Source organism: Schistocerca serialis, chromosome 2 (genome assembly GCF_023864345.2).
Source record: "Schistocerca serialis cubense isolate TAMUIC-IGC-003099 chromosome 2, iqSchSeri2.2, whole genome shotgun sequence".
NCBI classification, from domain to species: domain Eukaryota; kingdom Metazoa; phylum Arthropoda; class Insecta; order Orthoptera; family Acrididae; genus Schistocerca; species Schistocerca serialis.
In genome coordinates this window covers 917,344,325-917,367,944 of record NC_064639.1, presented here as the reverse complement: position 1 = coordinate 917,367,944, position 23,620 = coordinate 917,344,325, and the positions used below count along the sequence as shown (strand labels likewise).

The 23,620-nt window shown below is 42.9% G+C and overlaps 1 protein-coding gene across 1 annotated transcript in view; it reads right to left on the bottom strand.

The window, feature by feature from the left end:
* The window catches only part of LOC126456516 (sterol O-acyltransferase 2-like), a 164,081-nt gene that overhangs the window by 48,215 nt on the left and 92,246 nt on the right, over positions 1-23,620 (bottom strand). Inside the window, exon 4 of the mRNA XM_050092264.1 lies at positions 14,311-14,362. Coding sequence (XP_049948221.1) covers positions 14,311-14,362 — 52 coding nt within the window. The remainder of the gene's footprint in view (positions 1-14,310; positions 14,363-23,620) is intronic.

The following is a 23,620-nucleotide window of genomic DNA, read 5'->3' as shown; positions in this document are numbered from 1 at the left end:
TTCTGTCAACTTATTTTAATGCTGTAGCAGTGGCTCAGAATTTCAGTCACGGAATTACCATGTATGCTGAAAATACATCATTGATATAAGTTGTATGAACCTATGAGTTGTATGAACCTGCGAGTTCCCTCCATAAGTCATTGTGAATTACTGACAGTTGGTGGCGGTTGGTTTGTTGCTATTGGAAGTATTTCATCTTGTAGTGAATTTGAAGGAGATAGTTCCTGGGAGTTATTATGGATAGACGTTATACACGCCAACTGGAGTAAATTAAAAACTGATTCCTTTTCACGATCCGCCGACACAGGTGATTCAGTTTCTAAACGGTTCAAAGAAAACAGTAGTATCATCTCAAATAGGTAGGGCCTACACCACTCACAGTTACAGTTGTGGTGACTTCAGTCTACGTTCGATATGTTGGCGAAAATGAATGTTCAAAGCCGGTAGTACAGCGTCAGAAGTGCTACTAAATGCTTTCTCTGAAAATAATTTTCACTGATTACTTCAGGAACCCTGTAAGTGTAAATGGTTGCGAAAACGTAGTGGCCTCTTAACAACAAGCAGTTCTGAGCAATAGGCATATGACGGATACAGGAATTGGTAAACACATGATCGTAGTAGCGAGACTGGCCACCGCAAAATCCAAATTCATCAAAAGTAAAAGCAAAATATATGTATTTAAAACAACAGATAAAAATTCTGCTTGTAGGCTTCCTGACAGTTTTCGATCCTTGCCAGCTATGTAAATGTGGCATCGATTCAAACAAATATCATCTGTTGCAGTTTAGAGACATACCGAATAAATTAATAGATGGTACGGATCCCCTTTCATACATGAAACAGGACAAAACCACTATTGTAGAAACAACGAAAAAATATGCCAAATTTAAAAGAACGCACATTTTCCAAGACTGGTGATTTACTGAGCTCAAAACTTAGCACTGGCTTCACTGCAAAATGTTTTTAATAGTTTCCTTGAACGAAACTGTCCAAATGTGATGGAATTCAAAGATTCTGGTTGTGTGTGAAGTACACCAGCTGCAACACAATACCTTCACTGCGCGATACAATTGGTAATATTACCGATGGCAGTATCATTAAAGCGGCGTTATTAAACTTAGTTTTCCGAAATTCCTTCACCAAAGAAGACCAAGCAAATATTCCAGAATTGGAATCTAGAACAGTTGCCATCTTGAATAATTTATATATCCTCGATGTAGCGAAGCAGCTTAAAGCACATAATAATAAAGGCAAGTGTTCCAGTCCAGATAGCATACCATTTAGGTTACTTTCGGAGTATCATGGTACAATAGGGACATACTTGAAACTTCCTGGCAGATTAAAACTGTGTGCCGGACCGAGACTCGAACTCGGGACCTTTGCCTTTCGCGGGCAAGTGCTCTACCAACTGAGCTACCCAAGCACGACTCACGCCCCAACCTCACAGCTTTACTTCTGCCAGTATCTCGTCTCCTACCTTCCAAACTTTACAGAAGCTCTCCTGCGAACCCTGCAGAACTAGCATTCCTAAAAGAAAGGATATTGTGGAGACATGGCTTAGCCACAGCCTGGGGGATGTTTCCAGAATGAGATTTTCACTCTGCAGCGGAAAAGCAGGTAGAGCACTTGCCCGCGAAAGGCAAAGGTCCCGAGTTCGAGTCTCGGTCCGGCACACAGTTTTAAACTGCCAGGAAGTTTCATATCAGCGCACACTCCGCTCCAGAGTGAAAATCTCATTCTGGAGGGACATACTTAGCCATCACATACAACAGCTCACTCTACGAAAGATCGGTGCTGAAAGACTGGAAAGCTGCACAGATCACACCAATATTCAAGAAAGGAAGTAGGATTAATCCGATAAATTAAGGACGCGTATCACTGATGTCAACTTGCAGGAGGGTTATGGGCCATTACTGTGTTCCAGAATTATGTATTACATTTAAGAAAACGGTCTACTGACACAGACGGCACGGATTCAGAAGATATCCTTGTGAAACACGAAGTAGTGAGCGCAATCGACAGAAAAATCATCGAATAAAACAAAAGTGATATCTGGCGTTCCTCAAGGAAGTATTATGAACCCTCTACTGTTCCTAATCCATATAACCAATTTAGGAAACAATCTGAGCAGCCATCTTAGATTATTTGTGTATGTTGCTGTAATCCACCGTCACGTAGAAATCATCAGAAGATCAAAACTGCTAAATTAGTTAGACAAAATGTCTGTACGGTCAGCAAAGTGGCAGTTGTCTATGAATAAGTAGTGGTGTAAGGTCAGACACATGCCTACGAAAAGAAATCTTAAATGTCGGGTACGAATAAATCCACAAATTTAAATACTGTCAAGGTAACTAAATACCTAGAAATTACAATTACGAGCAACAAAGGAGAACATTCACACAGATAATTTAATTTATTGGGTTGGCAAAACAAACACTGATTTATTGCCAGAACACGGAGAAGTTGCAACAGGTCTACTAAAGAGACTGCCTAGAATACTCTTGTCCATCCTCTGCTACAGTACTGCTGTGTCCTACGGCATCCTTTCCAGATAGGACTGACGGAGGACATCGAAGAAGTCAAAGATGGGCTGGTCGTTTCGTATTATCGTGAAATAGGGGAGTGTATCACGCAAAGGGGGGAGGGGCAATCATTGAGACAAAGGCGTTTTTCGCTCTGATGAGATATTTTCACGAAATTTCAATCAACTGTCTCCTATGAATCTGGAAATATTTCGTCAGGAATCTGTATTGGGAGAAATTATCATCGTAATAAGAGCAATGAGAGCTCGTGCAGAGAGATTTAAATGTTCATTTTTCACCAAGTGCTTTTAGAGGGTGGAACCGCAAGGAAGTAGTTTAAGGTGGTTTGAAGAAACCTCTGCCAGACACTTAAGCATCAATTGAAGAGTAACCACGCAGATGTAGACTGACTCTGCCACTAGTATAAACTTTCCTCCGAAGAATATAACGAAGAAAGATGTCTGAGTGGGTAGAGAACAGGCTGGCATCACATTGCCGCAATCAGTGCCATAAAGACATCACAAGTGATCTTAAGTGTTCGACTACATAGGACAGTAACTCCCAGTACTTCCAACAATTTTAAATGTCAAATTACTTTTTGGTCAGTTATTCTATTTCTTGTAACGAATTCATTTTAGTCAAGAAATCTTTGAAATTATGTGGCAGCTTCTACTCCTTGGCTTGTCGGGAAGTTAATGCTCTTTTGCACCGCCCGGGACCCCTAAGACAGGACACTTTCTTTCAAGGAGCACTTGACGCGAATATATGCCAAGCTGGAAAGCAGGAAATATTTTCTCCATAAGAACTGGCGCATGTCTGAGCAAACACTGAATTCTGTTTAAGTGCCATCTGTGATTTTGTTTCCATGAAATTACAAATGCACAACCACTTATTTTGAATACACTGGACTCCACAACATTGATAGCTTTCACCAGAATTAGTATCTTAATTGTAGGTCTAGTAATATTTCCTACGTGTGACTGTTGAAAACAATCAGGCAGAATTTAAATGTTGGAGAGCAGCGTACTGGTAACTGCACTGGGGGTAAGGTCAGGTGAATTCGACAGGTCGACTAAGTGTGGCTGGCCTTGGAGGACGCAGTACTGGCAGGTAGGTCAGCATCAACAGAGGGGCGTGTACCCCGGTAAACTGCCGCATATAAGAGTTCCCAACACCGCGTTGTCAATTAGGGTCTGACGTAAGTTTTAGCAGAATCGGCCAATGCAAAATTTGCTGCATTTGTTAGCAGCACAACTGTAAGTTCAGTTTCCGACAATCTTACCAGGAGATGGTATTAGAGATGTTTCATGTCCTCAGCCGCACCTGGCGGCATTCAGTCTTGCACTGGGCAGCGGTCGTAATGTTTTGGCTCAACAGTGTAGCTAATGTTGGTTAAGTGCAAACTGTCCCTAAACCGCGACCTAAGCCCTGACCTAGAGAACAGCCCCGTTAGAAGTAGCGCGACAGAAGAAACTTCTCAGCCTATCTAGTCACAGTGTGTCAAGAAACGGCGGAACTCGCGATTAACGTTTCTAGCAATGACAACCCGAAGTTCAATTTAACCCTCATTGCTATAAAGTTACGTAACAATTCTACATCTACATCCATACTCCGCAAGCCACCTGGCGGCGTGTGGCGGAGGGTACCCTGAGTACCTCTATCGGTTCTCCCTTCTATTCCAGTCTCGTATTGTTCGTGGAAAGAAGGATTGTCTGTATGCTTCTGTGTGGGCTCTAATCTCTCTGATTTTATCCTCATGGTCTCTTCGTGAGATATACGTAGGAGGGAGCAATATACTGCTTGACTCCTCGGTGAGGGTATGTTCTCTGCCGGCCGAAGTGGCCGCGCGGTTCTGGCGCTGCAGTCTGGAACCGCGAGACCGCTACGGTCGCAGGTTCGAATCCTGCCTCGGGCATGGATGTGTGTGATGTCCTTAGGTTAGTTAGGTTTAACTAGTTCTAAGTTCTAGGGGACTAATGACCTCAGCAGGGTATGTTCTCAAAACTTCAACAAAAGCCCGTACCGAGCTACTGAGCGTCTCTCCTGCAGAGTCTTCCACTGGAGTTTATCATCTCCGTAACGCTTTCGCGATTACTAAATGATCCTGTAACGAAGTGCGCTGCTCTCCGTTGGAGCTCCTCTATCTCTTCTATCAACCCTATCTGGTACGGATCCCACACCGCTGAGCAGTATTCAAGCAGTGGGCGAACAAGCGTACTGTAACCTACAATTCAGTAATGCCATTGGAGTTTTGCAGGAGGTGCTTGGATTCAGCAGCTTCGTCTGGATGGAAAGATACAGACCAACCCTAAGATGTACACATCAAAGTGTTTGGAGGATTACTTGAATACTCTCCCGGCAGAGGGGTGTGACATTGTCATCAGGGATCGCACCTGGCGTCCAGAAGCCATTTGGCTGGCAATGAAAGAACCTTGTAGCAATCATTGCCGGACGGCATGGTCCAATCTGCGCTGCACTGTTTGAGGCGTAACGCCGTATATCGATCGATCCTGCCTTGGAGATGGGTAAGTGGGAGATGTGTTTCAGAGCTGGAGAGTGACAGATGGTGACGTGAGACTGGACGCGCACGTAATTTATGTATCAGCCGACAGAGGACAGTATTGGATAGGGGACTGTGATTTAGTTTCGATTGTGCCCACTAGAGTGCACTAAGGTAATAGAATGCTTTTCAATAACTGTTCTAGTATTTTCAGAAAGTGTTCAAATGGCTCTGAGCACTATGGGACTTAACATCTGAGGTTATCAGTCCCCTAGACTTAGAACTACTTAAACCTAACTAACCTAAGGACAGCACACACATCCATGCCCGAGGCAGGATTCGAACCTGCGACCGTAGCAGCTGCGCGGTTCCAGACTGAAGCGCCTAGAACCGCTCGGCCACAATGGCCGGCAGAAAGTGTTATGTCTTTTCGTGTATGTAAAATGTTGTGTGTTTTAGCAGTGTGAATGATGTGTGAGTGTGGTTTAAGGCTAATATGAAGATAATTGTTTAACGAGTTATGTAGTGGGATTTAGTGTGGGAACATTTCGAAGAAGTATGGATGTGGACGAAGGGGATTTTTTGTAGAATACATTTGTAAAGTAAGTTTATGGTAAAGGGAAAGTTAATTCAGGTATAAATAAAAATAGTAAATACCTTTATGCATAAACAAAACTTCAGCATATTAGATAATTACGTCGGTAAAAAGTTAGGTTTACTACTTTGCGATTGGTTATTGATGAAAAGTGCGGACTGACGCGGGAGAATGTTGTTTTGCTATTTGCTGTTGAGTAAACTGACCAATGGTAAAGCAATATTCTTCGTGTGCGTTTCTCTGCTAGTAGAGAAGACATAGTATTCTAGAGGGGAGTCGGAGCCTAGCCGTGAAACAGTTCGGACATGTTTAGTAGTAGTAGTACTTCCGATGGAAATGATAAGTTGCCGGATCTAGCAGTGTTTCATACATCAAAAGTGTTGTAAAGTGACGGCATAATTATTCCGATGGGGGTGTAGAAATTTCGGAATTTTTAAATGAATTTGATGACGAGAAAAATTCCGCGTGGCGTATTAAGCAGGTCGGTGGCTAACAACTGACTGCATTAGGTACAGACAGAATATTTGTCGAGCATTCTCAATCAAAAACAATCCGTATTTTTGTAGCTATTACGTTTTCGGGAAATGCAGCACCATAAACTTGCTAACGTGAGTGAGAGGGATTATGAGTGACTTAAGACTAGCACGGGCTTGGCAGTGATACTCGTTCACCTAAGTTTCAGAATATATTAAGGATAAAATTTACAATCTTTCATTTCGTGTGAAAACTTTCTCCCGAAACTTAGATTGGTGACATTAATTGCAGCCTGGTTCACGTCGAAGTACAGTAGGTTTCGCTCGGCTTCCCTACTGATGATCTGCCGAGACAATGTTCACAGGTAGGTGCAGGTACGTCGTAAAGGGACGGAAGGAACCGCGCCGCCGCATGTTTGACATCCAGCGTTGGTATGTAAGTGCTTCAGACCTGAGACTTACTTTCCATATGCCACCAGGAGAACGACAGCATACACAATAGCTCCTAACTGTCCAACTTCCCAATACACTGTAGTGAGTCAAGTCAAGGGAAGGAACCGCTGCCGTAATTGTGCTGCCTAACTTTATCAGCTGGTGAAGTGTTTCGCCACCTCGCCAGCACTCCGTTCCGTCAATTGTTGTTCGAGATCAAACGAGGCGAGGACGACCCTAATGTTTGCGTTCCATACATTAGAAAGCGAGGCGCCGGTTGTACGTCACTGCTAAGTTTCCTCGCTGCTGTTCAACGAGTATGACGAGTCTGAACGATGGCGCCGCAGCTGCTCCCCACCCGTCGACTCGTTCCCTCATACTACATCTACACTCCGCGTTTTGCAGAGGGTGCGTCACATTGTACCAGTTACTAGGGTTTCTTCCTGTTCCATTCACGTATGGAGCGCGGCAGGAATTACTGACTGAATGCCCCTGTCCATGCAGTAATTATTCTTATCTTCACGACCCCTGTGTGAGCGATACGTAGGGGAATATATTCTACTCCTAGAGTCATAATTTTAATTCTGTTCTCGAAACTTTGTTAATACACTTTCTCGGTATAGTTTACGTCTTTCTGCAAGAGTATGCCAGCTCAGTACCTGCAGTATCTCTGTGACACTCCCACGGATTGAACAAGTCTAACCATTCCTTGCTGCCCTTCTCTGTATACGTTAAATATCGCCCGTTAGTCCTATTTCATACTGGCAGCACACACTTCAGCAATATTCTAGAACAGGTAGCACGTGTGGTCTGTAAGGGATCTCCTTTGTAGACTAACTGTACTTCCCCAGTATTCTACGAATAAACCGAAGTCTACCGCCAGCTTTACCCACGACTGATCCTATGTGACCATGTCATTTCATATCTCTGCTGAGTGTTACCTCCAAGTATTTATACGTGTAGGCTGATTTCAACAGTGACACACTGATACTATGGTCTTAGGATACTACGTTTTTCGTTTTCTGAAGAGCAAAATTGTACATTTGTGAATATTTACAGGAAGTTGACAATTTTTGCACCACTTTGAAATCTTGTCAAGACCTGACAATATTTACGCTTCTTTCCGATAGTACTTAATTATAGATAACTGCATCATCTGCAAGAAATGTGTTTTACTATTGATATTGTCTGCAAGGTCATTAATACACGACATGAACAGCAAGGATCCCAGAACACTTCCGTAGGGCTCACCTGAAGTTTCTACTACATCTGGCGATGACTCTCCGTAAAAGGTAACATGCTGCATACTCCCTACTAAAATGTCCTCAATCCAGTCACAAATTTCACTTCATACCCCTATGATTGTACTTTTGACAATAAGCGTAGCTGTGGCATTGACCCAGATGCTGCTCGGAAATCACGAAACACTGCATCTACCTGGTTGGGTTGATCCATACCTTCATTTATGTCTTGTAAGGAAAGTCCGAGTTTGATTTCACATTAAGAGTGCTGGAGTGCTAGGCTAGTTATTTACACTTAGTACAGAAGCCGAATTCAAACTTACTGTGGTAAATTAGCACCAAAAGGGCGAAAACGACCGACTCTCAAGATTGGACGACCTGTAATAAACAGTTTTCTTCTTACACCCTGCACCATCTAAAAAATCCTAAGTAATGCAGTGTACGCAATTAGAAATGTGCTCCTTAAAAGAAATACTGACGCCTAGAAAAACTCCGAGACCACAGACCACGATTCAGACGAGAAACACAGTCGTATAAAGCTCGTTCAGTGCAAACAAAAGGACAGCAATTCTTGTTTATTCCACATCCACCATGACACGATATATGGGCTCCGTCGAACGACAACAGGGCACAGAGCGTAGTCTTATGTCCCTAAGACCCAAAAGCATTTAATTTGTGTAGTCTTTTTAGCATGACAATTTCATCTCCGTATTCTGTTTCCTTGTGCTGTTGTCACAGTTGGAAGTCTGTAGGTCAACTGTTAGACATTCTCTGCTGAGAGATTAGATAAAAAATAAATTTTCAGAAGCCTTTCAATCAGTTTCGTAAGTAAACATACGAATATGCATAGAGGCGACGGAAGTCATGGAATAACGATATGCACATATACAGATGGCGGTAGTATCGCGTACTCAAGGTATAAAAGGGCAGTGCATTGACGAAGCTATCTTTTGTACTCAGGTGATTCATGTGAAAAGGTTTCCGACGTGATTAAGGCCACACGACAGGAATTAACAGACTCTGAACGCCGAATGGCAGTTGGAGCAAGAAGCATGGGACATTCCATTTCGGAATGTGTTAGGAAAATCAGTATTCGGAGATACACAGTGTGAAGAGTGTGCCGATAATACCAAATGTCAGGCACTGCCTCTCACCACCGACAATGCAGTGGCCGATGGCATTCGCATAAAGATCGAGAGCAGCAGCCTTTGAATCGAGTTGTCAGTACTACCAGACACGCAACACTGCATCAAATGACCGCAGAAATCTATGTGGGACATAGATCGAACATGTCCATTACGACAGCGCGGTGAAATTTGGCGTTACTGGGTTATGGTAGCAGATGACCGACGCGAGTGCCTTTAGTAATGGAACGTCACCTGCATTGTCTTTCCTGGGCTCGTAATCATATGGGCTGGATCCCAGTCAGCTGGAAAACTGTGGCCTGGTCAGATGAGTCGCTGTGTTGAGTGGTACTTAAGATAGTGAACTGAAGTAAAGTAGAAATTAGAAAATAAATGAAAAACTTAGTTTAGTTTAGAAGAGTTACACACTGGGAAACAGCGGGCAGAGCAGCAGTGGCAACTGCCAGCGTTTGCATGTCAGCACGTTCAGGAGAAGCCATCGCCCTTCCCACGTAAGCGGATGCTGTAGATTCAGCCGTCAGGGCATTGCCCGACCGGCTCACGTGTTTCTCAATTGCCTCATGTGCTCAATGGCCCTCGCCTACATTCCAAGAGCCAATGTCCGACGTTAAGAATATTCTTCGAGAAGCTTTTGAACGTGACAGAAGAGGCAACGACCGTGAAGCCTTTCACCTCCAGTGAACTGGAGTAAATAAATACGCGGGACGCAGTGTGCCCGACAGTAATTTTCAGTTCAGTTCCAGTACAGTTCCAGTGCAGTTAAGTCGGTGCTGCAGACCATCAAGCAGGAAGAGACTACATCGTACACAGAAGCACCGAGTCCACCACTGTAATGGAATAGCAAGCAGCAGCCTCGCCGCCAGAAGACAGAAGTTGGAAGGTATTTGAAGACTGATTTTTACGGGACGGGAAGAAGACGGCCTCACATCAGCAGTCACCTGTGAGCTGGGATGAAGATCTGACAGCCGAAGACTGGCAAGCTGGAGTCCATTGTTCTAGTCCGGGACACTGGCCTTCCCCCGCTGCGTCACTCCGCTGGCTGACGCACAACACTGACACACGCGACCGCATAGAGAAGAGAAACACTGGGACGCCACATCCAAGGTATCACCATCCGATCCACGACTTTGTTCTCAATAATTAAACGGTCCACCTCACGATGCGCGTCTCCAGTCAACTGGACGAAACAGCGACATGAGAGAGAGACACACCGCCAGGCGTAATCAGACGCCGCCGCTCAAGCAGCAGAAGGCTTCGCAAACGACCAGCTGCCGCTCTCCCAGCCAGAACAATACAGTAAGGAAGCCATTGTACGAATCTTTTAGTTATCTTATGTAAAAATGCTGTTTCATTCTACCTCATACCCGAGCCAAGGAAGAACCCACCCTGCCCACATGTTGTTAAGAGAGAAAAAGTAATTTAGTGTTTTTCACCCTGGCATAATGCTTTAGAATCGAATGCTATTTGCAGTAATGCTCATCCTGACAATTGACTAACGTCAAAAGAGGTTACCCAGTTACAGCTGTTTCAATTGTTAAGAGCTGATGGTATGGTTCAAGTGTGGTGCAGAGCCCACAAAGCCATGGTTCCAAGTTCTCAACAATGTACTGTGGAAGCTGGTGATGGCTCCATAATGGTGTGGACTGTGGCTACATGGAATGGACTGGGTCCTTTGGTCCAAATGGACCAAGTGGGAATCGGTATGTTCAGCTACTTGGAGAACATTTGCAGTCATTCATGTTTCCTACCGAAGATGGAATTTTTACAGATGACACTGCGTCATGAGACCGTTGTTTGGATTGGTTTGAAGAACATTCTTGACAATTCGAGTGAATGATCTGGCCATCCAGATCGCTGAACTTCAATCTCATCGAATATTTATGGGACATAATCAGAAGTCACGTCGTGCACGAAATCCTGCACTGTTAACACTTCTACAATTATGGACGGCTATAGACGCAGCATGGCTGAATGTTTCTGCAACGGATTTCCAACGACTTGTTGAGTCCGTCCCATTTCGAGTTTCTGCACTACGCTGGACAAATATAGATGTATATAAATTAACTTGAGAAAAGAACAATATTCATTGGTAATTGGTCAGTCATTATATTGGTATATTCAAAAAGTCCGTGCTGGAACGCCTAATCAGGCTGGGTCCTTGATGGCGAGTCATCGAGTCTGGGGTCTGCTTTAAGGTGGGCTTTCGCCATGAAGTCACCATCGCTGTACTGTCATCCTGGAAACTACCTGGCTGGGGTGATCTAGCCGCAGCACCGACTGGCCAAGAATCGAACAGAGGGCTTTCCAGTGACAGGTCCACTGGGTGTCCGCCACACGACGAGGCAGTCCGTCAATCCGTTTTCCTTACGCCTTAGCCGCCTCGAGAGCAGCTGACCCATCAACTGATCAATATGCAATCAATTTTAAGGAAGGAAAATGACATTTCAGTATAGACGGTACCTATCCAGAGTGCTGCGCAAACAATTTCTAGGAATGTATATTGATTCTCAGTTGAAATGGCGTGAACACACGAAGATACTTGGAAACAAAATGTCACGAGCACGTTACGCCCTTATAGTTCTGTGGTCAGTGTACAATAGGCAGCGACGTTTAGTTACATTTTATTCATGTGTACACTCTGTTCTAAACTACGGAATTCGTTTCTTGGGAACAGATACACAAAACATTAACACAGTTATCAGCTACAGGAAACAGCAATAAGAATAATAACCAAAAATAGTCAGGCACATTGTAAGGACCTTTTCAAAACACTGGCTGTTAACTACATCATGCAAATACGTTCATGCACCACCTATACATATCGAAAGTAACATTACTATTGCACAAATAGCTGTGTCTATGATCATGGAACAAGAGCTAGGTCTAACTTCCCTTTACAAAGAAAGAAAAAATATAAAAATCAAAACAGCTTTTTTACGAAAGACTAAAACTGTACAGTATGTAGCCCAAGGAGATTGAATAGATTCCCAAGAAAAATTATTTAAAAGGCTCTTAAAAGTATGTAATAAGCAATATATTCTGGACTGTGAACCATTAGATAACACTGACTACTGGTTTGATAAAGTAAGAAATAAGAACAGCGATAATCAAACGTTTCACATACAACTTTCACGCTGTTTATTTTCATGAAAAAGTTACTCCTAAGACTACGCTATGTTTAATACTAAGACATTCTCTTTCTGAGGTCGACATCTCACTTGCTATAGGAGGTGCTCAATCAGTTTTTGACGCTAGCAAATAGGAAGTCGCGTTACGCAAAATTGGTACCTGAAATCTCCGTTATGGTCCTTATACTGTATTTAGTGTAATATTATGAAACCACTGAGGAGCCAAAGAAACTGGTATACCTGCCTAATATCGTGAAGGGCCGCCGCGAGCACGCAGAAGTGCCGCAACACGACGTGGCATGGACTCGACTAATGTCTGATTTAGTGCTGGAGGGTAATAATTAACTCCATGAATCCTGCGGGTCTGTCCATTAATCCATGAGCGTACGAGGGGATGGAGATCTCTTCTGGACAGCACGTTGCAAGGCATCCCAGACATGCGCAATAATGTTCATGTCTGGGGAGTTTGGTGGCCAGCGGAAGTGTTTAAACTCAGAAGCCCACTTTCTGGAGCCACTCTGCAGCAATTCTAGACGTACGGGGTGTCGCACTATCCTGTTGGAATTGCTGAAGTCCGTCGGAATGCACAATGGACATAAATGGATGCAGGTGATCAGACAGGATGCTTACCTACGTGTGACCTATCAGAGTCGTATCTAGACGTATCAGGGGTCCCATACCACTGCACACGACCCACAACATTACAGAACCTCCACCAGCTTCAACAGTCCCCTGCTGACGTTCATGGTCCAAGGGTTCATAAGATTCTCTCCATACCCGTAAACGTCCATCCACTTGATAAAGTTTGAAATGAGACTCTTCCGACTAGGCAACATGTTTTCAGTCAACAGTCCAATGTCGGTGTTGACTGGCACAGGCGAGGCATAAAGCTGTGTCGTGCTGTCATCAAGGGTACACGAGTGGGCCTTCGGTTCTGAAAGTCCATATCGATGATGTTTCGTTGAATGGTTCGCACGCCGACACTTGTTGATTGTCCAGCGTTGAAATCTTCAGTAATTTGCGGAAGGGTTGCACTTCTGTCGCGTTGAACGATTCTCTTCAGTCGTCGTTGGTCCCGTTCTTGCAGGATCTTTTTCCGGCCGCACCGATGTCGGAGATTTGATGTTTTACCGGATTCCTGATATTCAGGCTACACTCGTGACATGGTCGTACGGGAAAATCCGCACTTTATAGCTACGTCGGAGATGCTGTGTCCCATCGCTCGTACGCCGACTGTAACACCACGTTCAAACTCACTCAAATCTTGATAACCTGCTATTGTAGCACAAGTAACCGATCTGCGCCAGACAATTCTTGTCTTATATAGGCGTTGCCGACCGCAGTGCTGTTTTCTACGTGTTTACATTTCTCTGTATTTCAATACTCATGCCTGTACCAGTTTCTTGGGCGCTTCAGTGTGTGTGTTGGTAGTGTTCCCATTGAGTGGGAGTGAGAAACGAATGATTAGTGTAGCATTAGTCTTTTACATTATTTAGTAACTTTTGCGTAAAACAATATTGTACAGTAGGAACAAACCGAATGAGGTAGCAATGTTTTAAACAGAATGACCTTTTATTCGGGTGGGTGCAGGCTCCAGTCTTCACCGGCCATCGTGATTTAGTTTTTCTGTGATTTCCCAGAATTACTTTAGGCAAATGCTGGGGTGGTTTCTACTGTAAGGACACCAGACCACCCGTCCCGTCCTTAAACTAGATCTGTAAACGCTTGTACACATGAATGGTTATTTTTGTTATTCTTTAAATATAATCCCGATAGAAGTACCACATCCTTGTGGAAGTGGCCTACGGATGAATATTACCACTGGCACTAGCACAGCACAGCACAACACAGTCGCCAGGAATGGTATTTTTGGGAGATCACTGGCCTACTGGATATGCCTCATCCACACATCCCTCACCGTGGACCACGAGTTTTATACCTACCACTAACAGCCTGACGTGGACACGGGTCTTCCGTAATAACTATTGGAAATAAAGGATTCATATGCCTTAGTGCTGTCTGTGACTTGGACTGCACAGCTACCACCTCCAGAGCACCCCAATGCCTCTACACCACCTTGTTTCTGTACCACAGTATCACTTACCTGTGTTGAACCTCTTATCACCATACATAATTTTTCTCGAATTTCTAAGATCATTTAACCTACGGTAACTGACCTTTCGTAGGCAGAGCGACCCGCAACGCTGACCATCGGCAGAAGACTGCGTACAGACAGCAGGTGGCGGTCTGCATGCAGAGCCACGTGGTGATTACCGTGTGGTACCCGGAAAAGTTCCACCACACCAGCGACAGGCCAAGCTTCACTCTGCAATGTACACAACACACCACTCCTCCAACCAAATACAAGTAACACCTAAAAAATCAACTCAATCTCGAGATAAAGGTGGTCACCCATTTCCCATGTTCCTTAGGAAAAGTGGACCACCACCGTCTTTGAAAACTACTCGTGTTCATTTATACAATTTCTGAAGGGCGTTTTTCCTTGCTCAAACAACTGTAGCGATTGTTCAGAGTCACATTTCAATACTTTCTACAATTATCTTCGCTCAAAATTTGTGAAAAATTACTGACATTATCCATGTGGTGATTACTGTGTGGTACCCGGACAAATTCCACTACTTCACGAATTGTATTACAAAAATTTTGCAGGGAACAGTTACAGTGCTACTAGAGTCGATTCACCAGATTCAATGCAAAGACAATGTCGATAGATCTGCATAGGAGTGACCAATGAGAACAGTACTGATTGATGTTCTTTTCACTTAATTAAACATGCCACTTTAAGTATTGCTGGAACAGATACGCATTATTTACAGACTCTTGTTCTGAGTGAATATTTAATAGCCTCGGTAAACAATATCTACCAGTAATCCTCTGCAGAAACCTTTATATTTGGAATTGGAAAAAAATGGTCCAAATGGCTCTGAGCACTATGGAGATCATCAGTCCCCTATAACTTAGTTCTACTTAAACGTAACTAATCTAAGGACATCACACACATCCATGCCCGAGGCAGGATTCGAACCTGGGACCGTAGCGGTCGCGCAGTTCCGGACTGAAGCGCCTAGAACCGCTAGTCCACAGCGGCCAGCTTTGGAACTGGAAATTTGTGTTAACATCCTATGGGATCAAACTGCTGAAGTCCTCGGTCCCTAAGCATACACACTACTTAATCTAACAAACTAACTAACGCTAAGAGCGCACACACACACACACACACACACACACACACACACACACACACACACACACACACACACACACACACACACACAGAGAGAGAGAGAGAGAGAGAGAGAGAGGACTCTAACCTCTGACGGGGGGGGAGGAGGAAGGAAGCCACGCGAACCGTGACAAGGAGCCCACCAAGACCGCGCAGCTACCCCGCACGGCTCAGAAACCTGTATAACAGTGACCACATAAAATATTGCAGTAAAATTGTTCGAAACTCAAACTCATTGTAATAATATTAGTTTTACCAAAATATTTTTATCGATGACTTATACTGTTCCAGAAACTTGACATTTGCACCACGATAGAGTTTTACTTAATTTCAGAGTTGTGTCCGGCACAGTGCTCTGTGACAGCTGGTTGGCTTGGTAGTTTTACTGGGGTGTGCTGCTAATATTCAGTTCACCTCTCCTCGATCGTACTAATAGCCTTCTGTCATATAACACATCCCACATTCACATGTCGCTTACGTTACGAAGAACATATTGTATCTTGTTTAACTTGAGCGAAATGCATGGGAGTATATTCCCGTAGACGTATACACATCTCTCGGCCAGCGTAAAGCAGATGCTTCTCTGCCTCCCTTTCGCAATCTAAACTTCTTCCTCAACTGTTGCGGATAATACCTGCAACGCCCGTTCAGAGTGCCGATTTGAGTACCCATTCCTTTGAAACACTATTCGTAGATGTTTCAATTATTTAAGATGTCTCCGGCCGTCTCACCCAGCAGGTCTGCGAAACCCCGAGAGAATATTTATTTCACGAAACAACGCAGGCACTGAATTTTAATTTTTTGTGTCCAGAAATCGATATTTTTCAGCCCAAAATTGGGTCTAGTCCAATGCCTTCTTGCTTCCCTGTCGTAACTCTTAGAGGATAGTTTTAAAGGACAATTGAGTCAGGAGACTTTCCTTATCCCGATATTCGGTACAATTACGTCTCTCGTCGCATCTGTAAGGCCTTACCTGATTGCGTTTGCCTTCACTGGTCTTACACATGTTCTGATGCAGTTAACGCTTCTCCGAAACTTCCCTCAAGTTTTTTGCACTGGGCGTCTCCTGGTAGTTTTCGGTACGATCTTGGTTCGAGTATCTCTTGCTGGATTTAAGTCTCGCAAGTTCACAGGAATATCCAAATAAGGTGTATCATCATCGAAGGTATTCGTAAGTGTCTCACTGTGTCTGTGATCAGTTCTCCGAGAACTCATGTCCGTAAATCCAGCCCCTCTGCCCCGTTCATTGAATGGCATGGGTTCCATGCAAGCGGTTGTTAGTTCCTGAGTTCCATTTAAGGCTAAGTTGGCCCTTTTGACATCTACAAATCTGGATCACACCGGGCAAGCCTAGTCTTGATGTGAAGAATCACAGTACCCCGGCAGTGGTTACCAGGACCTTTGGTCAGGATCCGCGTTTACTGTTAGCGAATTATCTCATTGTATTATTTCTTGCAGGGTTTTCATGACAGTCTTCTCCCAGTGATGTTTGTACGTCACTTACTGGTCCAGTAGGTCAACGATGTATGTCCGTTCATTCACGTGTTCCAAGGTGAGGCCACTGCATGATACAACCACCTTCAAGTCTGCTTGTTTTGTGCATAGATGCAAACAACATTTCAGCTGCCAAGATCGCTAAAACATTTATTCATGTAAATGACCAGTTTCAGCAGTTCTCTGTTCGGATCTTCAAAACATGGGATCGAAAATGCGAGGATACAGCAACTAACGTAGGCTAGCAGCATACATAATTGTATCCAAAATTTGCAATGCATGGATTAGCCAACATACCTATGTTTACACCATTACATGGTCTTCTCCTTCTGCACAGTGAGTGGTGCTACACATGTTGGTATCGTGAGCCTAGTCTTGATGTGAAGAATCACAGTACCCCGACAGTGGTTACCAGGACCTTTGGTCAGGATCCGCGTTTACTGTTAGCGAATTATCTCATTGTATTATTTCTTGCAGGGTTTTCATGAAATCGATAACACCATCTCAGATTAGATTAAGGCAGAGGTTCCCAAACTGGGGGGCGTGATGATATTGCAAGAGGGGCGCGGGTGGAGTTAGCGGTATAAACTTAATATTTCTTTTTAATATCGATATTTTAATAAAAATGAATGTGTAGGTATTAATGATAGATTATGGTGCTAAATGCAATCGTTTGGCGTCCCACTTCCCGCAATCCTACGAGTCAGCATGTCAGTTTTTAAGTAACAGTTTAAGTAAAGTACACACCTATTACAAGCGCTCACATTCACCACGATTTTACAACTGACAGATCCAATCGTAAACGTTCTTAGTGATACATAAGTACATCAGATGGCTAAGTGGTAGTACAAATCGATAACACCATCTCAGATTAGATTAAGGCAGAGGTTCCCAAACTGGGGGGCGTGATGATATTGCAAGAGGGGCGCGGGTGGAGTTAGCGGTATAAACTTAATATTTCTTTTTAATATCGATATTTTAATAAAAATGAATGTGTAGGTATTAATGATAGATTATGGTGCTAAATGCAATCGTTTGGCGTCCCACTTCCCGCAATCCTATCTCGATAACCTATCCTAGAACATACAGCTTTTGAAGATCGCGTTCAGAATGACACGCGTTCAGAATGACACGCGTTCAGAATGACACGCGTTCAGAATGACACGCGTTCAGAATGACACGCGTTCAGAATGACACGCGTTCAGAATGACACGCGTTCAGAATGACACGCGTTCAGAATGACACGCGTTCAGAATGACACGCGTTCAGAATGACACGCGTTCAGAATGACACGCGTTCAGAATGACACGCGTTCAGAATGACACGCGTTCAGAATGACACGCGTTCAGAATGACACGCGTTCAGAATGACACGCGTTCAGAATGACACGCGTTCAGAATGACACGCGTTCAGAATGACACGCGTTCAGAATGACACGCGTTCAGAATGACACGCGTTCAGAATGACACGCGTTCAGAATGACACGCGTTCAGAATGACACACGTTCAGAATGACACACGTTCAGAATGACACACGTTCAGAATGACACGTTCAGAATGACACGTTCAGAATGACACGTTCAGAATGACACGTTCAGAATGACACGTTCAGAATGACACGTTCAGAATGACACGTTCAGAATGACACGTTCAGAATGACACGTTCAGAATGACACACACAGAAACTCTCAAAATTACGAAGGCGATATGCATTAATTCTAATATATCAGATTTGTAAACAACTTACTTCTGACAATTGCAAAACAGAAAAGTCAGGTATTAACTATTCCGTACATTTGTACACATGAACTGAACGTAATCATGTTATAACTTTTAGCCGTAGCAGGCTATGTTCATCAGAGTAATAATCACTTATACTGCGTAACTGCAAAAATGCCGTTTTATTACCCTGTCAACCCACGGATCCCCAGTGATGCGATTACAGTAACTTTAATAGACTGTATACGCTTCAAATGAACTGGCGGGTTCGTAATTTGGACGCCAGGGTTATGCCCTTTGTCACGAGAAAAATGTGCACGACGTGAATGCGAAACTAGTACAAGTGTTCGTTCTGGGCAGAGTACTTCACGCCGTTCTGGAAACATTGTCGTGAGTGCCAACAATGAAACATAACCCAGCTAGGTAGACAATGAAGTCCATTAGTGAGGCTTTTTTTTTTTCGAACGGTCAGTACTACAGCTCTTACATTCGGATCACCTATCTGACAAAACAGTTATTTTGCTTCTGCCTTTCTGAAATACGGCATAATTTCGTTTCAAATTGGTGTACGTTCTTTGCTGCGACAATCGCTTCTTTTGGTACGAGGACAGAGATAACTGCTTTGCACTGTGCACAGTTTCCAGCGATGTGTGAGGTGTATCCATGACCTTACTTCATTACTGTGAAATTTGACAACCAATTCATTGATGTTATCTCAAAACTTATAACGTTTCGTTTATAAGTAACGAAAGATAGGGGCACGAAACGATTTTCGCATAAAACCCCAGGCTGCACTGCTCAGAACAGCACCGCAGAACAGGTAGCAAATTCTTAAGGTGCCTGTGGGCTGTTTCCGCCCTAATCCGGGAAAAGCGCGTTTCTCCCAGCAAGAGCCCTGTTCGGCCATCAGGTCGCAGACAGACAGTGCACTGACTACCTGCGCTGCGGCTGGGCTTACCCGTTCTTCGCCCCACTCCTCACAGGCAGTCATCTGAGGTGCCGACAGACGACAGTAGCTTTCCTTTATATCAGTTGGTTGTTTGCAGTTGCTGACACATCTGATGTATTGGATTTTGCTGAAATCGCGTTGAATCTTTCACAGTTGCGCCTCAGTAAAATCAGTGTCAGTTTTCTTTTTACTTCACCATGAGTGTCGTGAAAAGACGTAAATATAATGATTATATCAAATGCGGTTTTGCTTCTATACAAAAAAATGGTGTTGACCAGCCGCAATGTGTTATTTGCTATGAGGCATTGAGCAATGATTCCACGAGACCTTCTCGTCTGGAACGCCATTTGTGGACAAAGGATGGTGCATTGAAAGAGAAGCCGAAGGAATATTTTGCTGCAAAATGTGATAATTTGAAACGGATGAAGTTGGACACTGCTGGATCCTTCGCTCAGACATCAGAAAAGGTACTGGAAGCCTCGTATGAGTTATCGCTACTTATTTCAAGGACCAAGAAAAGTCATTATCGGAGAGACACTAGTCAAACCCTGCTTGTTGAAAGCTACTGATATTGTTCTTGGGTCAGAAAGTAAACAAAAACTTTCACAAATACCGCTTTCTGACAATACTGTGAAACGTCGGATTGATGATATGGTCGAAGACATAGAAAATCAATTAGTTACGGCCGTCAAACAATCGCAGTTTTTCGAAATACAGTTAGACGAGAGTACCGATGTTGCGAATTGTTGCCAACTGCTAGCTTTCGTTCGCTATATGGAAAATGAAGCAATTAAAGAAGAGTTGCTGTTCTCTACAGAGTTAAAGACAACAAAAGCAATTCATATAAAGGCAGCCGTCTCTGAATTCTTTTGTAAAAATGAGTTATCATGGCAGAAACTGATAGGCGTATGCACAGACGGCGCCCCATCAATGCTTGGATGTCGTTCAGGATTCGTGCAGATGTTCAGAGAAAAAAACCCTAGTGTTACTGCTATCCGCTGTGTAATACACCGTCAAGCATTGTCAGCTAAGACACTTCCAAAGGAACTCAATGATGTCTTGAAATTGTACATCAAAATCGTGAATCATATTAAATTCCAGGTTATTTACGGCTCTTTGTGAAGCCTTGGGAGCAGAGTATAAAACATTTCATACAGAAGTACGCTGGCTCTCAAAAGGAAATATGCTAGGAAGATTATTTGAACTTCGAGCCGAAGTTATGCAATTTTTGGAAAATAAACAAACTGAATTGTATGTGGAATTTAGAAAGCCCGGTGTCCATGTTGCATTGGCTTATCTGTCATATTTTCGAATCTTTAAACACATTGAATTTGGAATTACAAGGTGGAGAGTCAAACAGGATGCCATCAAAGCGTTTACTGATAAGTTGCAACTATGGAAACTTAAAATTTTAGCCTGCAATTATTCCTGCTTTCCCAGATTGTCTGGAAGCCTGGAAGAAGCCCGATTTCACAACGATTTTAAGGATACTGATACTAAGATTAAAATATTGAACCATTTGCAGCACCTCATTGATGAATTCGAACGATACTTCCCTAACAGTTGTTATGATAAAATTTATTATAGGTTAGCGACGGATCCATTTCACGTTGACTTGGATGTGTTGCCAGACAGACTACAAGAGGAAGTCTTATAAATTAAAAATGATTCTGCAGCGAAGTATGACTTTGAGAAGATGGATAAGCTTTTATTTTGGGTGAAATATCTCACAGTGTATCCCAGCACAGCAGAACAAGCACTGAAACTATATTTACCATTTTCAAGCACTTATTTGTGCGAAAGAGCATTTTCAGCGGTAGTGACGATAAAAAATAAGCTTAGAAGCAAACTCAGTATTGCCAATGATTTACGTTGCGCAGTTTCTACTATTCAGCCAAGAATTCAAAATCTTGTAAAAAATATGCAAGCTTATCCTTCACATTGATTTTTGTTTGTTTCTTGCCACACGTGTGTGGAAATAATATTTTTATAATAAATACGTCACATTTTAAGAGAACTTTTTATTTTTCTCCTAACTATCCTTACATGCAGGTAATACTGTAAAATTATAAAAAATTATTTCGAAGAAACAATATAAAATGAACTTAGCGAATCTGATTTAAATATAAATAGTGCATGTGATCCTTATGGATTCTGATGTTACGTGTGGTATGTTATTTCAACTAATAATAGTATTTCTTCTGGATGAAGGAAGTTTATCCTAGATATGGCAAGCGACGAGTAGTCCTAAAATCGTATACTGGTGAAGAAATTGTGTGCAGCAAGGGAATGTAATCAAGGTAAGGAAGTTGTTTTATTCATATTTTTAAAGTTCTGTGTAGTCTGCAAAATTGTTTCTTAAAACTTATTTTTTATTTTTTGTCTGGTTCTGGGAATTGGGCCTTTGTCGCCGTTCAGTAACTGTCGTAGTTGACATAAATGCCAACCTATGCGCAATGACAATGGGGAGCGCTATAGGCGTACAAATTACTGATGTTCGTCAACATCGTGACTGAGTGACTATTTCTGATAATGAGTGAAAGTAATAAGCTACACTCAAAATAATGGCCCGCATCCACTAATCTGCGAAGGTCGCAAATATTTTTCCTTGTCTACCAAGGACTTGCTTTTACTTTAGGAGTGGCTCAATCACTAGACTAGACTGATGACGTAATAACTGCGTCTCGATACAATAACAGCCCATCATGTTACATGCCATCACAAATTTTTCGCCGGCCTGAGTGGCCAAGCGGTTCTAAGCGCAGTAGTCTGGAACCGCGCGACCGCTACAGTCGCAGGTTCGAATCCTGCCTCGGGCAAGGATGTGTGTGTTGTCGTTAGGTTGGTTAGGCTTAAGTAGTTCTAAGTTCTAGGGGACTAATGACTTCAGAAGTTAAGCCCCATAGTGCTCAGAGCCATTTGAACCAATCACAAATTTTTCAATAGTTTCTTGATAATTAATAAAAATATTTTTTTAGGAGGGGGGGGGGGGCACGGAAGTTTTCTTTTCGGCAGAAGGGGGACGTGACAAACAAAAGTTTGGGAACCTCTGGATTAAGGCATGGATCTACTATTTCATATAACTACGTAAGCCTAAACTAGTATAACATGTAAGCCAAATTAGCATTCTATATTTTTTTTAAATAGTCTGTAAAACCACGAGCAACTTTCATAAAAATTTATACATAAATGTTTTAGATCAGTCAAAAAAATTTTAAAACATTCCATAATCAGTCTTAATAATTTAACAGATTTTCTTTTATTCAAAAATCACAACCAATAGGACGACCTATAATCATTTAAAAGTTCTAAATGTACAGCTAACGGTATCACATGTAGGCTGATTTTAATACGTCAAGTAGCAGTTCGGCATCTACAAGCACAGACATGACACTTGATCAGGAATACATTCAGGGTATGTGTACTAACAACGGAACTATTTAATGTTTGTACTTTTGTTGCCACTTGCGAGGTTCACATGAACTTACGGAAGTCAACCCGTCACTCGAGGTATAAATGGAATCTCGTCACCTGACGCCTAAATGCAGTGTAATCAAATGGTTCAAATGGCTCTAAGCACCATGGGACTTAACATCTGAGGTCATCAGTCCCCTAGACGTAGAACTAGGTAAACCTAACTAACCTAAGGACATCACACCATCCATGCCCCAGGCAGGATTGGAACCTGCGACCGTAGCAGCAGCGCGGTTCCGGACTGAAGCGCCTAGAACCGCTCGGTCACAACGGCCGGCTGCAGTGTGATCACCTGATATCAAGGTAAACACTCTTCCAGTGTTTAATGTAACAAGTGCACAATTCTTACATCATGTGGGATTGCTATCACTGTTAAAGTAAGCGATTTAAGTGTCGTCAGCTCTTGGTCTGTACGTACTTTCTCTAACGGTAATCTTGCAATTCTATGTAGTATGATAATAAAGTATTCCAGCTTATATCTCTGTAGTCAATGACTATCATGGCGCCCTAGTAGATGACCTATACAGGAAGGTTAACAAACCTGTAAAAATAATTCAGTTAATAGCACTGTACAACGAAACTATTTACAATCAAAATTTTATACAAATTTGTTAGCATTGCATATAGAACAAGTGTCAGAATTGAACGGCAATTTAAAAAAAAAAGCTTGCATTTAATACTGCTAACATAGTATAATCAAACCTA